General features: G+C 37.7%; 1 protein-coding gene across 10 annotated transcripts in view; it reads left to right on the top strand.

Annotated features, from left to right (window-relative positions):
- The window catches only part of DLG2 (discs large MAGUK scaffold protein 2), a 2,237,713-nt gene that overhangs the window by 2,159,640 nt on the left and 59,325 nt on the right, over nucleotides 1-18,748 (top strand). For all 10 annotated transcript variants that reach the window (XM_023209277.2, XM_023209278.2, XM_023209276.1 and 7 more), the window contains one exon: nucleotides 3,991-4,066. In XM_023209277.2, the coding sequence (XP_023065045.1) occupies nucleotides 3,991-4,066 (76 nt within the window). The remainder of the gene's footprint in view (nucleotides 1-3,990; nucleotides 4,067-18,748) is intronic.

Raw genomic sequence — 18,748 nt, 5'->3', positions numbered from 1 at the left:
AACTAGTAGTCCCCTTGAGAGTTCATTTATTTACTCATTCCACAAAGCCTCATTAAGCAACTACTATGTACCCAGCTCATGTCAGACCCTGTATTATAGATATTATAGGTGAAATCCTTAGCACAGTTTCTAACACTTAGTGTACATTCCAATAATAGCTGCTTTCCATTTTTCAAAATTTGAGTTTTTGTTGCCAGAAAAAAAAATACGTCACATTATTTAGAGCCCTATTTTCCAGACTTAAGTCTCATTTCAGCAGCAAACCATTCACATGCATCCCAGAAAGAGCTAGAAGAGAGGAAAGGGCTGAGGCAGATGAGGAAGATAAGCCACAGACATAGCCTCCCTCTTAAGGAAAGAGGTTTGCAGAGAACCCCAAGGCAGTAATGCAAGCCTCTGTGATGGGAATGCACTACCAGGGTTGCTGGTGTGCTGAGGAGACGGATCAACTCAAATAGGGATTTAACTAAGCAGACTTCTGTGTTTAAAGTAAATTTATTCTGAATTTTGAGGTCAACCTCTTGTGGTATGCTACTAACTCAATGATTGTATGCTTAAATTTGGTTGGGGCTTATTTAATAATTAATAATATTCATAGCATTCAGGACATTAGGGAGATGGGGATGCAAGGGTACGTTGGTTATCATTTGTAAAAACCTCAGCCCAGACTTCAAAGGATATGTATGTGCCTTCAAACTGTGGAAGCTGCATCCAAAAATCTCATGTTTATTGAGAATTTGGATCATCCAGGTTTGGGAGGTACCTGAATGCTGTCTCCCAAATTGAGTGGCTATAGACAGACACTGAAGTTAGCTGTTAGAGAGTGTATGGTTCAGGCTGTGTTTCTACCACTTTCTGATCTGGCAAGCTTCAAGTCTCAGTTTCTTCAGTTATAAAATGAGATTGAAAATACCTAAATCATTAGGTTGTTGTGGGGACCAAATGAGATGATGTAAATGCAAAGGAACTTTATTAATAATTATATGGTGCAACTCCACTTATTAATGAAACTTTCAACCCAAATGGGAAGCAAAGCTTTTCAACTTCCTTCATGAGTGACCCGGAAGTATATGACCTCTGTATGGCTTCAATTTTTTTTTTTTTTTTACTTTCTCTATTACCTGTTTGAAGATTAACAATAAACTATAGCAAATGGTAGGTGAGTGTATGTGTGTGTGTGTGCATTTGTGTGTGTCTGTGTGTGTGTGTCTGGCTGACTTAATATTCTTTGCAACCTTTTTAAGATTTAAGGGATGAACCACTAAAATCTTCCTAATAGAGACATTTCTCAAGAAAATTGAAAAGGATAAACATGGAAATGGAGTTGAGCTGCAGGGTACGGGACAATATTAGAATGCTCTGTCTAAGCAGTTCTGAGAGTTGAATACTGAGTTCCTCCTAACATTATGTATGTTTGGAACCTGTATGAGTTCTGTGGGTTTGTGCAGAATTTATTTGCACACCCTGATCAAATAACCATGTATTCTCTGCATACTACAGTCATTTTGGCATCACTGAATGATGCCAAAGCATTGACTTTAGCCCAGTTAATGCAAAGAAGCCGGAATAAAGTTAGGGCCCTAACAACAGTTTTAGAAGAATACAAAGAGACAAATGTAAATTACATTTGCACTCGGATTAAAATCGAGAAAAGGTGATGAAGTGATGAAGCTCAAAGGAGGCATTTTACCAGTGAACATTTTCCACTTGGCGGCTTATCTTATCTAAAATCTGTCTTGCTTTCTCCCCAATGGTTGTGCGTCTGGTGCAAGTAGAAACTCTTGGTGGAACACATTGTTTTACTTCTTATTTATTTATTTATTTATATTTATTTTTTGGGGAGACAAAGTCTCGCTCTGTCGCCCAGGCTAGAGTGCAATGACATGATCTAGGCTCACTGCAACCTCCACCTCCCGGGTTCAAGTGACTCTCCTGCCTCAGCCTCCCACATAGCTGGGATTACAGGTGCCCGCCAACACACCTGGCTAATTTTTTTTTGTAATTTTAGTGGAGACAGGGTTTCACCGTGTTGGCCAGGCTGGTCTCCAACTCCTGACCTCAGGTGATCCACACCTGCCTCAGCTTCCCAATGTGCTGGGATTACAGGCGTGAGCCACCGCACCCGGCCTCACATTGTTTTAACATATGACATTAGATTTGAAAAATTTTGTTCAGCTGTTTCCACTCAGATATTCTACCCTCACACTGAAATAAATACATTCTGCAATTCCATTCTGTAACTATAGAAACCCTGATCTTCACTGTGTTTCAGCTGGGAACACAAAAGAGCTCTCAGTTAGAAAGGAGTATGCTGTTAATTATTGATCTATAAATAGCTTAGACTTTATAAACCATTAAGTTTCTGTACGCTCAGGTTTTTTCTTTCTCTTTTTCCCCCACATCTTTGAATTTAAAGCTAGAAATATTGAAACAAGAAGTCATGTTAAAACAATGCAATGAATATTATTTTTGCTGGACAATTATTTATGGAGGACTTGCTATAAAACACCATCGAGTGATAAGTGGGCTTGTACCTTAAGGTACATACAACCCTGTATATGCAGTGCAAATGTAAGTAAACACAAGGAAATCAAGATGTAATGCTGACATGGTGACTGTTCCAGTCAGAAAGGAGCAATCATGTCTAACTGGAGGGGCTCAGAAGAATCAGGGAAATATTTAGATTATTTTCCTCTTTTTCAACCCTGGCCTTCAAACAGGAAAGAGTCCAACCAATTTTATTTTCCTAATGTTTCTCAAGCCTTTCCCTCTTCTCCACCCCACTATCATTTCTCATTATTTCTTGCCTGGACTATGGCAACAGCTTTTAAATAGGCCCCCAACCCCCTCCTGCTCCTTCCCTCCTTCAGTCTATCTTCCACCTTGACCAGGGTTGTTTATTTAAAAACTGATCTGATTTTATCACTTTGCAGCTTCATATCCTCTAAGAACTTATGATGATTCCCAAGGAAAAAACTGAAGTCCAAAATGTGGATGGATACCCTTTAAAAGGAGTCTGTCACCTCGCTAGCCTCACTGCCCCATCCTATATATCCCCTATGTACCCTGTACTAGAATCTTTCTGCAATCTTGTAGCTCACTCATATCTTCAGGTTGAGGCATGTGTTGTTCCTGCTGTGAAAAATCCCCCTGAAATTTCCCTACTGACAAACTCTTTTTAATCCTTCAGATAAATTGACATTTCCTCCAAAAAGCCCACCCTAATGCTTTCTAGTCTTCCTTTGCACCCTCCCAGTGAGATATGTGCTCCCACATTGATATCAGCCATCTTGTTCTACAGCATTTTCTGTGTTTGTTTACACCACTGTTCTTGCCAAAAGAACATTGCGAAGAATTCATTGCAGTCATGCTTTTAGAATATTTTTTCTTTGTTCCCCAACTCCTTGCGTGATGCATGGTAGGCAGTGATTAAGTGTTTAATGAATAAATGAAGTAGCAGGAAAACAATGAATCTGCAGAGATGACAGAAGGACATTGGGGAAAAGGAAAGTTCAAGATTATATATAACATGTTTGGTTAAAAATTGAAGCTAAATACACTAGTGTTCTTAAGGGGAAGAGAAGGAAAAACAAAGAAGAAAAGGGGAGGAAAGAAAAGGAGAGGGGAGGAAACGCTTGTTTAGTCTCCAATATAGGTGTTCATCTTTGTGGACTGAGATTTCTTGAAACAGATTTTGATTTAATTATTTAAACATTTAAATAACAAATATTATTTTTTCTACCTCTCTGTTGCTTACAAATACCATGACATGACTCTCAGCATATGTATTGGAGTAATTTCAAGGAATGTGTTAGAAACTTAGAGACTTTGTACCAAGATTTTTTATATGGAACAAAGGAAGAGAAATATTTTAGAACACATTTTATTTGAGCTGCAAGGATTGGAGGAAAAAATGTTCTTCACTTAATAAGGAACTTAGTCATAAATGCCTTGTCATGTGACAGACTCTTTATTCTCAATTTGCTTTAGGGTGGAAAGAAAGGAACGTGCCCGATTGAAGACAGTGAAGTTTAATGCCAAACCTGGAGTGATTGATTCGAAAGGGGTAGGTACAAAATGATGGAAACATCAAGTTCTCTCAGTTGCCATGGATTTAACTATAATTAACACATTTAGGCTTTCAGTAGCAAACAAATTATGAAGCTACCAGACAGTAGAGCACTGTTATAAGTATATTGCTGAAGTTAATAATATCATTTCTGATGAAATGGATTTATGATACAGATATTTAAACACTGGGAGTAAAGCTGCAAGTGGTTAGCAGAAGCAATGTGTTGATGAAGGTGATGTAATGACTACAATGAAGAAGAACAAGATAGTTTAGGTGGTTTTTGTTTCTTTAAGTTTTTTCCTTTTAAATTAATGTGCTAAAAGGATGGATTTTATAAAAAGTATCTGCTCATCAGAAAATATATCTAGTCTGATTCACATTATGGAGCTAAGACAGTAGTCATAGAAACATGGATTATCTAATGAATACATGGATTGTTGTGACAGACATAGAAGAGAATTAATAACTAAAATTTAGCCATCAAAATTAGAATATTTAATCACATATACATATGTACATCTTTTTAAAATAATAGCTTTGTAAGATAAAATTTGCATACAATGTAATTCACCCATTTAAAAAATACAATCCAGTGGTTTTTAGTGTATTTAGAATTATGCAACCATCACCACAATCAATTTTAGAGCATTTCATCACTCCATAAAGAAAACCTATAGGCATTGACAGTCACCTCCCATTTCCCCATCCTCCCACCCCAACCCACCCCAACATAGGCAACCACTAATCTACTTTTTGTCCCTATGGATTTTCCTAGCCTGACTATTTTATATAAGTGAAATTATACACCATGTGGTCTTTTGTGGCTTTTTTTTTTTTTTTACTTACATTATGTTTTCAAGATGCATTTGTGTTGTAGAATGTGTAAGTACTTCATTTCTTCTTATTGCCAAATAATATTCCATTGTATGGATATGCCACATTTAATCTGTTCATTTATCAGTTGATGGATAGATATTTCAATTGTTTCCAATTTGTAGTTGTTATGGATAATGCTGCTATGAAAATTTGTGTGCAAACTTTTCTGTGACATGTTTTTATTTCCATTGGCTGTATGCCTAGGAGTGAGATTGTTGGGTCATATAGTAACTCTATGCTTAACATTTTGAGGAACTGACAGGCTGTTTTCCAAAGTGGTTGCACCATTTTACATTTCCACAACAATGTATGAGGGTCTCAATTTCTCCACGTCCTTGTTATTATATGTCTTTCTGATTACAGCCATCTTAGTTGGTATGAAGTGTTATCTCATTGGGGTTTTGATTTCGTTTCCTTAATGACTGCTGATATTGAGCATATTTTCATGTGCTTATTGGCTATCTGTATATATTATTTGGAGAAATGTTTATTGAGATCCTTTGCCCATTTTTAAATTGGGTTGTCTTGTTATTGTTGAGTTGTAGAAGTTCTTTATATAGTTGGGTTATTAATCCTTAATGAGATACATGCTTTACAACATTTTCTCCCACTCTATGGGTTGTCTTTTCATTTTCTTGATAGTGTTCTTAGTACACAAAAGGATCTAATTTTGGTGAAGTCCAATGTGTGTATTTTTTCTTTTGTTATTTTTGCTTTTGGTGTCATATCTAAGAAACCATTGCCTAATGAAAGTCATAAAGATTTATATCATATTTTCTTCAATGAGTTTTATAATTTTAGCTCTTACATTTAGGTGTTTGATCCATATTGAGTTAGTATTTGTACGTTGTATGAGTTAGGGTTCTGATTTCATTCTTTTGCTTATGAGTTGTCTTCTTAATTTCATTTTTGGATTCTTCATTGCAAATGTACAGAAATATGATTATTTATATATATATCAATCTTATATCCTGCAACCTTGCTAAAGCCACAGTTTTTTATTGAATTCCTCAGGGTTTTCTATATACAACATATACGTGCAAAAAGAGAGAGCTTTCCTTCAAATATGGATGCCTTTTTTCCTTGCTTAATTGCACCATCTAGAACCTTCAGTATAATGTTAGAAATGGCAAGAGCAGACATTTTTGTCTTGTTCCTGACATTAACAGAACTGCATTCGGTCTTTCACCATGAATTACGATGTTAGCTGTGGCTTGTACACCTTTTTAAATCGATTCTTTGAAGAGATAATAGTAGTATCTTATTGCTGTGTTGTAAAATAACTTTCCCCATCTTCTCTCTTCCTATTCTCTTTTTCTTCATATCCTTTTCTTTGCCTTTCTATCCTAACAATTGTAGCTTGTGAATATCATACAGAATCACAAATTATGGTCAATTGCTGTCACCATGAAAAAGAAGAAAAAGAAAAGCTATCATTTCTTGGGGATTTTGAGGCCCGAATTATAGCACTGCCCTTTCTATTTCTAAGTAGAAGAATCATAAGGGAACCCAGTCATTGACATAATAATTTACCCTCCCGTAAAATATTCAAGTGAAATGGTGAAATGAAAATTTATTGAAACATAGGATGTCATTATAAATAGAAGTGAGGGTATGTGACATCATGACATAAAGTCCTTTCAAACAAATACTACTTGTATACAAGAGGTAGAATGCTTTTTCCATGATTCCTGGTGAGAAATTAAGGATAGACCTCCTATTTGTTTGAGATAGATAGATAGATAGATAGATAGATAGATAGATAGATAGATAGATAGATAATAGATAGGTGATAGAAAGAAAGATAGATAGATAGATAGATAGATAGATAGATAGATAGATAGATAGACAGAAAGAGTTGGATGCATGTGAGAGGATTTTTATTGAATACTTACCATGTGCCAGAAACAGGACTAGAACTTTAGAAAGACACAAAGTCTAACATAGGCCCTTTTCCCCAAGAGCTCCTAACATCAGTGAGAGGCCAGATGTCTTTTCAGTAAGGCTGAAACCTATATGACGTGCTTTTTAATCATACATGTTAAACACCATTAGGTATTTGCCAAAGAATAGATTGTAAATTATTAGAACTTGGCTATTGAAAGAAAGGAGTAATCATCTGGGAACGGAAGCCCTGAATGGAAAATCAGGAGGGTCAATAACCTGGGTTCTGGTTTCAGCTCACTACTAAGTCACTATTGTTCTTTGGCCCTTATTACCAAAATAAAAGCTTTAAACTATGTCGGGGATGTCAAACAAGTTTCATCTCCTAAGTACACTAATGGATTGATAGTTTATATCTAGAGTATTGTTTTGAAAAAGGATTCTGAGGCCATATATGATCTTAGAAGTAAAAAAGAGTGCCATGATTGAATCATCTCTAGCACAACATTGGAAATTATTCTCTATTTGCAGTTGCTGGATTCGATGATTTTTTAGGGTGTCTTACATTAGTAACTCTCCATGAGATTTACTCATGCACTAATGGGTAATAAATCAAAGTTTTCCAAATCCCTATGAGAAAATACATCAATAAAAAGACTTGTCCAGAAGTAGAAAGCAAAAGACCACTAACACGAGATAAAATGCACTGAGGAAAGGAGAGAACAACTATGTGGAGAGTTGGGAAAGCTCGGTCAAGAGATGCCACTCACTTTGAATTAAAGGCAAGGACTACAGTAATAAGTCATTGATGCAGAAGCCTCATTCTCTGGGACCTTGGGATAAATTCAGCATATAGTGAGGAGGAAAATTGTCTGGAATGATTGTCTTAAATAACCTTATCATTAGCTGGCATTTTCAGAGCATTGTGAAATGTCCTGAGGAGCCCAGAGTGAAAGCCAAGGTTACTCCCCTGGAGGAGCTTAGATTAAATTAGTGTCTGTGAAAGCAGGCTGTGACAAGAGCCTTATTAGTAGTATGTACACCAGCTATAAGAATTTAAATTAATAGTCACAGGAATGACCAGAGAGCACTTTATAGATGAACTTGGACTTTAATGTGACTGTCAGTGCTTAAGTTACTTTTCCAGAACTCTTCATTGATTGCAATAACATTGAATGCTGCAAAACACCAGGCACTATGCTAGGTATCTTCTATTGTGGCAAAAAAAAAAAAAAAATATATATATATATATATATATATATATATATATGATCCTTCATCACAACAGGCTCAAAAAGAGAAATATAAGCAGCCAAGAAATGATAATACAGCATCACTAATGTTTTCCATAAATTTAGGGAATCAACAGTCTTTATTTTAAAAATCAGGAGGCTGAGCCTCAGGAAGATTAACTAGCTTGCCTAGATCACACAGTTAGTAGGTGCAAGCATCAGGTTGAGATCATTTTGACAACAGAAGCCTGCCCTTTCCATTACTCCGCACTATACCTGATTTTCTTGAAGCCAGAGGAAGTACAGCATTACAAATATGCCTTAGGCAAAAGAGAAGGCTTCAAAGAGGCAATATTTGAATGAGATCTTAGATTTTCAGTAGGAGTTTGCCACATACATAGGAAAAAGCATGAACATGATAGTGGAAATTGCAGACATGTTAGAATAAGGTTAAGCAAGTCAAGGACAGCAGTGTGCAAAGGTTGTGATGGGAGTTGTAGCAAATAGGGTTGACAAAGAAGGTCAGAAAGGCCAGAAAGCTTGTATGGAAGGAAGGCCTAGCTATGAGGTTAGAAGCTTACTGGATTTTGAAAGTATACATGAAGAATCTGAGGTTCTTCATTTGAAAGTGCTCATCTGCTACGAATGAAATACCCAGGATTTCTATCCACTCTGTGTGCCTTTACGAAGTCTATGTCTACACATGCAAAGAAAAGTGGGCTATTGTGTCAGTAGCCTAGATAAATCCAACCTATGCGGACCCCTAAACTTCAAACAGCCATCTATTTGGATAGGTCTCCCTAAGACCCATCTCAATGCCCCAGACAGCAATGCAATCAAGCTCCCCTGGGAATGTCTATTAAGTTCCTAATGAGTCTCTAGTCAAACCAGCCTCTGGTGAAAACTTAAGCATCCCTTAATTTCTTTTATTGTCCTTCTACCTTTTTTTTAAATCAATTTCATCATTAACCAGCCATTCTGTTACGTATTGAGAGGTTTAGGAAATTGCATAACCTTCAGAATCAAGCTGTTCTGCATTGAAAAATCAATGACTATTTAGCGATTTATGCAAAACTTCTTTTTTAAGTATATAAAAAAGGAAATATGTGTAAGAGAGAGTATGAGAGAGTTGTCAGTATCCTTACTATATGTCAGCAACGTGCAATGTGTAAGTGTCCCTTTTACACTGTAAACCCTTTCTAAAGTAAGGTATGGTATAAATAAATAAATAGTCCTATTTATCCTTGGACTGGGACAGAACAGAGATGATAGTTGTTATTCGAAGTAATATGAGTACCTGTTATAAAAACCCAGACAGTTTACATACACCTCTCTTTTTAAAAAAAAAAAAAAAATTGAGACAAGGTCTCTCTCTGTTGCCCAGGCTGGTCTCAAACTCTTGGGCTCAAGCAATCCTCCTGCATTGGCCTCCCAAAGTGCTAGAATCCCACAATGCCCAACATACATACATCTCTTAATCACCATAAGACTTCAAAGGAAATCATTTATTTCCTCTTTATAGACTTAAAGAAACTGAGGCTTAGAGAGGTGAAGAAATCTGAATACATGTCTGACTGATTCCAAAGTTCACAATCTGTTTACTATAGCATGCTTTCTTTTTTATTGACATTATGTAACACTTGTACAATTTAAGAAAAATAAAGAAGTAAATTGAATTGGGTTTAGCTTTGTCAAAACCTAACTTGGGCATAAACTTAAATCCTGAGGAGAAGCTGGTTTTCCTAGACGATGCACATCTTTCTGAAGGAGAACATTCTAAAGTGAGCTCAGAGCTATACATTTTCTCACTGTGGCCTGCTAAAATAAAATGAGGGAACAAGTCTTGGTAAATGAGTTCATTCATTTATTTAATAAACCTTTATTAGATCCAATACAAGGCAGCTTGGTAAGTAATGTGGAGGTGTAAAGATGAATAAATCATGGTCACTGACCTGACAGAGCAGGTCTTCTGGGGGAGAGAATGAGTGTCTACAGGGAGGAAGTGATTAATACCAAAGGAGATGGGCAGAAAACATGTTTTCAGTGCAGAAAAGGAGATTCCAGCTTGAATTAGGGGGTGCTGAAGGATTAGGAAAATAGGGACTGGGGTTAGAAGTAAGATATAGAATAAGTATGAAATAAAACATGGTTCACTTTCATTACAAGGAACAATTTGTGAAGGAGAATGAAAGGACTCAGAACTGGAAAGTTAGACTCAAGTCAGTTCTGATGCCTAAAATTTTCCAGGAAACTTAAACTTTATCCTGTAAGCAATAAACAATTTTAAGGGTTGTGACCAATCAGACTAGGTGATTTTCTCTGGGCTAATGCCCTGAAGGTATCTATATCATTGCCTACACATGCTGCATTATGAGGTGTTTTTAGGCAAAGATCTGAACCTGCTCACCTTTGTGCCCCAGCGCCTAGCACGATGTCTACCTGAAACATACTAGCTACTCAATGCATTCTTCTTAGAGCAAAGGGAATGGAATGTTCAGAAGTGGGTTTCTGAGAGATCAGTCTGGGAGCTGTGGGAAGGAAAGGTTGGAGGAGAGAGACTGACAGTAGGAGATGTTTGAGAAAGCTATTACAGTGTTCTGGGTGTAGGATTCTGAAAACCTGAACTCAAAACAGTGGCAATAGGAAAGCAAAACAGGAAACCATTTCTAAAGAGATCAGAGAGGACTATCATCCTTGGACATTTGTCCCGATTGTTCCTAGTAATATTCTATTTCCTTTTCCAAAGCCTTACACTCCCTTTAAGAGGCGATGTTAATTATGAGAGAGGGGATGGGGCAGAAGCTACAGTGATAGGTTGATAGCAAACTCCCAAAATCAAACTGCAGCTGGCATTGAGAAATCTCATTTCTATTTCTTAGATTCTTAGAACTTTTCGTATGACCACTGACTTCATTTACAAATGAAGAAACTGAGACTCATTTCTCTGGGACACACAGCGAGCTGGTAGCAGAACCTGCTATTGTGTCACTTATCAAAAAATCAATGTGACAGTCAATATTTTGGTAGCAAGATGAGAATTATATTTGCTTCACCAGAGTGAGTTATGGGGATTGATTTTGTCACGGCTTCAAAGTGACATTTTGACAAAAGAAATGTCATTACTGCCCTCAAAAGAAAGCTCTTTAATGGAGCCGGTCTTGGAATGGCCAGAGCCAGGCAAAGATCTTAAATGTCCAGACATGACCTAGAGATCCACCGAGGAGAGGTGGAAGGAGAGCCACATTGCTGCACTCCAGGGGGTATGAGGAAGGCAGGCTTTGCCCTCAAGGTGAATAAACTCAGAAGAGGCTGCTCTTTGATGTCTTTGTTATTAATTTTCTTATTCGGAGCCTTCTAACACCTTCCTCACTGTTCTTCCTGGCTCACCTTTCCTCTCGGATTCTTTGCCTATACTGCATGCAGTGTGATTTTAACCAGTCTTATATTTTTATATATAAAGAACAAAGATAGGCATATGTCCAGGGAATTTTGCAGCTTCAGTAGCCCAACGTGGGGACACTTTCTAACTTGTTATATTTTCTTTTGAATGTGATAATCACATCTATCCAAACCTTGAGTTGCACTGAGAACCACCTGAGCCAGCACACAGATAATTGTCTGATCAAGATGTGCTAGTGGCTTTTCTGCAAATGGTTCTCAGAGGAAACGCCAGTCAAGTCTTCATGTCTGAGATATGTTAAGGTGTGTCCTATGTAAACCCTGAAAGCTGATGGAACTCAAGGAACATTTTGGGATGAAAAAGTTCATGTTATTTTATGTATTCCTCATAGTCTATTTATTTGTCTCAAGTTGCTGATGGGGAAACTGCTATTCTGTGGAAGGGTATGGAGAGTAAACTATATTCCTTATGTATTTTTGTGTACATGCGTTTCTGCCACTTGGGTTCAACAAGCACTGCCATTGAAACTGTCAAGTTAATCTGCAACCTTATATACAAAATGTATTATAATTTATAATTGAAAAATCTGTTCACTGTACATACACACATACACATACTCATGTTTATAATATATTTTAGTTTCTAAAAGAGATATCATTCAAAATGAGCCTTAAAGAATCAGTAAAATCTAATCAGGTGTAAAACAATGAAAAGAGTGTTGTTGGCAGAAATCAGGAAACAGCCCAGTGTTCTCAGGGAAGCCAAGGAAGCTTAATATTACTTAAGTGCAAAGCATAAGTACAGAGCTTCAAGTGTCCAGAGATAACGCAGAGAAGTTAGAAAACAGGTCATGAAGGTCCTCCATCTTGAGGGCAGTGAAAAGCCTTGGGAGGAATTTAGTAGAGGTTAGATTAGAGTTTAGCAGATCACTTTGCTGCAGTGTGAAATAAATTTCCAGAGGGAGGCAGCCTCAGAGGGCAGGGGTCCATTTCAATAATTCAGGTAAGACATGGAAAAGACCTGACCCAGGACCACAGAGTAGCTGTGGAGAGAAGAAACCAGAAAATTTTCAGCAGGAAAAAAAAAAAAAAGTCTATCCTGCAGCATCTACATTAGAATAAGCTGAGGTGCTTATTAAAAATGGAGATGACCAGGCTCAACACCTGTCCTGCAGGATCAGAATCTCTGGGGATGGGGGCAGGAAAGCTGCATTTTAACAAGCTCCCCAGAGATTTTGTTAGGCATGCTACTAATTTGAGATACACAGGCACAGTGGAGAAGTTTGGAATCAGACACAAGAACTAACTCCTATCAATTATCATAACTTACCTAAGCCTAATCTATAAAAATAGAAATCATATTAAAAGATACAATATATGTAAAGTACTAAGAAATATTCATCTATCTTTTGCCCACCCCTACCCACAAGCACATACTTCTTAAACTCTCACCCTTATAAGGCTAGAATGAGCAACTTCCTAACAGTACTCTTTTCTTTAGATTCCAAATCTCCTTTTGCACAGAGGAAGAAGGCAGAGTTGCCAAAACTGCTCTTCGTGCATTTGCATAAGGTGTTTTTGACCTTGTGCTTGTTTAGGTGGGGAGAGAAGTTACCACTGGCTGACTCTAATGGGCAGGAAGACGGAGCTTGGCAGGAGGACTGATTTCTCAACCCCACCCCCTGCCCCTGCCATTGGCTGCAAATCCAGATGGTTTCTGAGTTCTCTGCTATCTTGTGTAGCTACCTATAGAAGTTTCTAGAAGAACACACTTGATCAGTGTTTATTGCTTTGGAGAACCATTGCATCTCATTTAGGATACCAGTTACTCTGAACATCTGCAGATTTGTTATTTTCTACATATTATTTTTATAACCATTGCTCATTTGCTCCTAACGGTAATCCTGTGAGGTAAATATTATAAATATGCCCATTTTGCAGATAAGAAAACTGAAGTTTTGAAAGGATAGATAAATTACCCAAGCTCCTACAGCTGGTAAGTGGCAGAGCTGGGCCCTGCATGACATATTGTTATTGTGCAAGCAAATCAAAATAATTCATTCTTTAGAGGATTTTTACATATGAACTAATTCCAGATGTTATTAGCATAGCTAATTCTATCCATTCAAGTAGTGATGGTAAGACTAAAGTAATATAAATAGGAATTGTATAATATGTGGTTATGTAATATAAATAACAAGTGTAGTTTTATCAGATGAGAACACTGAGCTTTTGTTAAATCTTTTCATCATTAATTCAAGGTAAGTATTATTTAGAAAATTTAGCTCAACCCATTTCTACTTTGGGAATTATTAAAGAATAAATTCTGATTCACTATAGGACTTCCTTTCATCTGACTCTATAGTAATAGGCCTACGGTCATACCTTTGAGCTTTCAGGTTTCACTTTGCAAAAGTTTTTAACTATCTCAAAGCTAAGACATCAATGCTGAAAGATAAAGATGCAGAAGTGAATGTCCAGTCATCTGACTTCCTCACTATGGTAATTATAGTCAGACTCTTAGCAAGTAAAAATAGTATATCTTGCCTCTTAACTATACACTGTGTTTACATGTGGGTAAAAAGGTTTTATTTAAAAAATAATAGCTCATGTAATGTCTGAAAAGAGTTTCAGCAACAGCTTCCAATATGTTCTTAATATTTATAAAAATACCTAATATCTTACCTTTTGATTAAAAAGGGGGAGGGCTCTAAAATCAGACTATCCTATTCTTAACTTTTCTGACTATATGACCTGGAGCAAATAGCTTCTCTTTCTGAAATGTGATTTTTCAACTATAATAATAAACTCTGGAGAATAGATAGCAAGTTCCTTGAAGGCCAGGACTATTGACTTATGTAGGGACTAAAATAGTTCATGGTACTCAACCAATAAGTATTGAATTAAATAATGTGAGAATAAAGAATGTGGTATATTAGGAGAAAAGTCATGTAAATTAGAAGGCACAGCTCACTTTTTTCTTTTTTTTTTTTTTTTTTTTTTTTTTTTTTTTTTTGCTATAGCTTGTGAATGCAGAACCAAATATTTATTGTTGCCTTTAGAGGAAGGTTCTCTTGATCTGAGTGTTACTTTTATTTCAATAAATAGGTTTTGAGTTTTCTGTATGCACTGGATACTGCTCTGGCCACTGGGTAGAGACATAGATGAATAAGACCCCACCTCTACCATCCCAAGACTTTCTTTTTGGTACACACCACACACATACATATACACACAGCTATAGCATAAGGCAAAAAAATTTAGCAAAACATGAATGAGTCTTAAGGGGTATTCAAATAGGAGGAAGAGCCTACTCCATGTGAGAGCAATTAAGAAAGGGTTCCAAGTAAAGGTAGCATTTTAGCTAAGTCTCTCAGGAGTAAGTGCACTTTAACACTTAGAAAATAGCAGGAGCAAAAGTAAACGAATAGAGAGGGTATCTGGTGAGACCAGCGAGTATTCCATTCAATGGGTGCACACAGTGGGGCAGCGGTAAGGTTGTAAACATAGTTTGAGGCCCATTAACAGAGGGCATTAAGTATTCCTTTAAAATTTTTGAAGAGGCTGTTCTTTGGGTCCTGGGGAGCCCATCAAGGTTATTGGATGGAGAAGTGACAGGCTGTGTTTGTGGATAAAGAGGTTGACTCTTGCTGGGAGGATGAATGGTGGGGACTTGGGAGTGACTGGAGTAGGGAGACACCTAGGGGAGGACGTTGGGATGACTCACGGGAGAAATCATAGAGGCTACATCCTAGGAATTGAAGGGAGCCCACAGATGGCAATGGCATGTAGGGGAGACTGTTAAAAATGTCACTCATGAACATGTGGGGGACCCTGAACAGAATGGGTTACCACTTGGTAGAGAAGAGATAAAAGCAAATGGTGCAAAGTAACTGCCCACTAGGAGGATGGTGGAAAGGAGAATAAACTTGGCAGAGCCCAGACTAGAAATTAAAATTGTATGTATGCTTTCAGATCTATCCTCTAGCAGGCATCTCCCCAACACCTCACCCCAATACATTTGCCTTACCTGGCAAATCAAGTCTGTAGCATTAAGTAACTGCTATGTGTTATCAGAAATCAATGGCAGTTTATGCATGATACTGAAATAACCACCAAATTAAACTGAAAACCAACCCAGGTCAGAATAAATAAAATTGTCACTAAAATAAACTTCTTAAAATTGAAACTAATTTTAGATTGATTGCCAGGTTAAAACCAGAAAACTGACTCTGATAAATCCACTTCTCCCCAAGGACTAAAATTCTTTGTGGATACTGGAAAATAAGTCCTTGTATTTGCAGAGCACTTTCGTACCTTATCCATTTGGTAAATAAAAAGGCAGGGTCAGAGGAAATAAGTGACCTCTCTGCAGTCACACAGCCAGACACTGTTCTTTGGAGGCCCATGAATATTTATTTAGTATACAGTTTCATTTAATTTGTGAAGGTTTACAAGACATCTTTCATGTCCAGCACTGTACTAGGGCCTGGGGGAAAACAAGGACACCTGAGCCTTTGCCCTTGCTCTTGGCAAACATTAAATGGTCTGGAAAAGATTTGGATTTCCTTTGAAGTTGGCACTCTCGATACATGATCTGTTCTTCTTAGGCAGTCAACAAACTTAGTACTGCCATCCCAGCTATGCCACTGGCCATGTCATCTGAGACAGACCAATTACTGCTCTGTAAAGTGGGACATGTAAGAGGGGCAAACTTACCTCATTAAGAGGCGAGCTACACCAGAGTCATAGCATGAAGGCTATTGAGTCAAATCAAAATTGTACCTCTCAAGAAAAACATCCATGTGTAGCCCACTCTATCTAGCTGGCTAGCTAGCTATCTACCTACCTGTCTACCTATCTACCTACCTACCTACCTACCTATCTATCCTCCTACCTACCTAGCTAGCTATCTTTCTATCTGTGACAACACAGTAAGCACCACGAATCTGCCACCTAATGTGAAAGCATGAAACAATGAAAGGTATATCATGACTAAGGATTGTGGTTTGTCCCTTTCTGTGCACTTGAAGTCCCTGTAAGAGAAAAAGAGAAAAATAATTTCCATGACTCCAGGGCTATTGGTATACCTAGGCAACAATGGGGAAGCTATGAGAAACATCTTTTATATGTTAGTAGTGATCACCGTAATGCAGTTTCCATTCATTCACAGAGTTCTGAGAAATTTGAGTGACACAACTACAAAGTGAGAACTTTTCCAATGGCTGTCTCAAATTTATTACAAGCACTTGTCAGTATAAGTGAAAGCCTATCTCACTTGAAAAGAAGTAAAAAGTTTGCAGATATGCCATTTGCCTTTTATATTTTGACAACTTCATGAACATTTGTAAAGATTTTACTAACACTTCCTGTTTGAGCACTCTTGATGTGGTGGTTTTTCCTGGAAGACCCCAAGAAACCACCATTTCGCTCTGTAATTGACTTGTGCTCACCTGCCCAAAGAATTAATACCATAATGAATTTGGGACATGAGGTCAATGTGAATGACAAACCTGGTCACTCCTTATTCATGGAGAAGGATTCTGTGAACACCTCCCAAGTCTGCTGGCTCTAGGTGAAGTGGAGTCTAAGCCCAAATGACAGTCAGAAAAAGACACATATGAATCTACGATTGCTAATGAATGGAATGATTGCTTTGTTGCAGGTAAAAGCTCCCCAAGACCCAGCTCATCCCATGAGCTGCCTGAACTTTTGTGTTTATCCCCTTCTCAGTAATAGGCAAAGCTCACATTTGGCAAATAAAGAATTGACTTTGATTAGTATTTTTTAAAAGTGATAATAATACAACTGATGTTTTTTGAAGATTACATATAAGCCAGGTGTTTTTGCTAAATATAAGGATTTTTCTCATTAAATCTTCACAAGAATCCCATGAGGTGAAGAACATAGGGTCCCCTTTTAAAGAAAATAATATTTCTGGGCACCCCTGCCCCCAAGTGTTGACTAAATCTTTTTATAATGATGTTACCTAAATACATAAAAAACACAAAATTAGGGGCAAATACCTTATAGCTCTTATATCATCTATGGTGTTCAAAAAAATTTACAAATTAAACACCATATATGTAACATTGGTATATTGTAGCAACAAAATTCAAAATTACAGCGTTAGTGTGATTAGTGATACTTATTAAAACTAAATCTTCTTCCACAACGTAATCATGGTTGTGGTTGCTGTGTGGAAATTTTGGAGTTGCACCTGCTGAGTGCTAGGGAAGACTCAGTTCTCTCACCACTGTTTCTCTACAGTACACCCCACTGCAGAACCACTGCAAAGGCCCCTTCTGGGTCTTACTCTATACCATTTACCCAGCCCCTAGAACTGAGACTGGCACCTTGGAATCATTGAATGAATAATTATGAACCTCAGTTATACTACAGACATCCTCTGTGGCTGCTCTCTCTGCACTGTGTTTAAGTTCCTGACCCCACACTTGAGGAGTTGTCTTGCCTTGTTGCACAGTGCTCAGCTGTACTCTCTTGGAACTGTCAGCAGATAGCTGCCTGGAGTGACCCCTCAGTCTAGCCCCCTCCCACATTGAATTTGCTATTTTAAATCTATGAGCTGAGAAACCCCAGGAACAAGCTTCTTTTTTTTATTTGTCTTTAATTCTCATTTTTACCATTTTTAATTTCATCTCACGTCATAGTAAGTACAAATACACACACACACACACACACATATATGTATGCCTAAGACTTTGACAGGTAGATTTTGTCAACTGTGCAGCTCTGCTTCTTTGGGATTTATAATTCAGATACTTAAAGTTGCTGGTTAAATGATTAAAGAATGGTTTCTGAACTGCACATGTGATTTCTATAGAAAAATTTGTATTACTCATTTATTGCTTATTTCTTGAACAGGAGTAGATATTTAGAATTACTGTATGTAACCAAGGTGTTCCCCACACTCCAAGCCAGAACTGCCTCTCAAACGTCTTTCCCACCATTTCTCTGAGCTCCAGCCCTCCCCATATCCTACTCTTCATCAGTGCAGCTTCTCACCATTGCTCAGTCACACAGGATTGGGGGAGAGAAGAGGGCAGAAGGGGTGGCTTTGCACCTTCCCATTGGGCAGGCCTTTCCTCTGCCTGAACTATGCTTTGCTAGTTCTCTACCTGACAAGCTCCTACTCATTCTTTAATTCCCAGCTAAAATGGTGCCTCTGAGCTGTCTCCAGCTGCCCCAGCCAGCTTCCCCTGGCTCCCTCCATGGTGCCCTCACAACCTGTTGTACAAATTTCCATCATAGCAATTATTGCACA

This window comes from Piliocolobus tephrosceles, chromosome 13, assembly GCF_002776525.5.
Source record: "Piliocolobus tephrosceles isolate RC106 chromosome 13, ASM277652v3, whole genome shotgun sequence".
Taxonomy (NCBI): Eukaryota; Metazoa; Chordata; class Mammalia; order Primates; family Cercopithecidae; genus Piliocolobus; species Piliocolobus tephrosceles.
The sequence above is the reverse complement of the archived record's forward strand: the minus strand, read 5'-3'. Positions and strand labels throughout refer to the sequence as shown.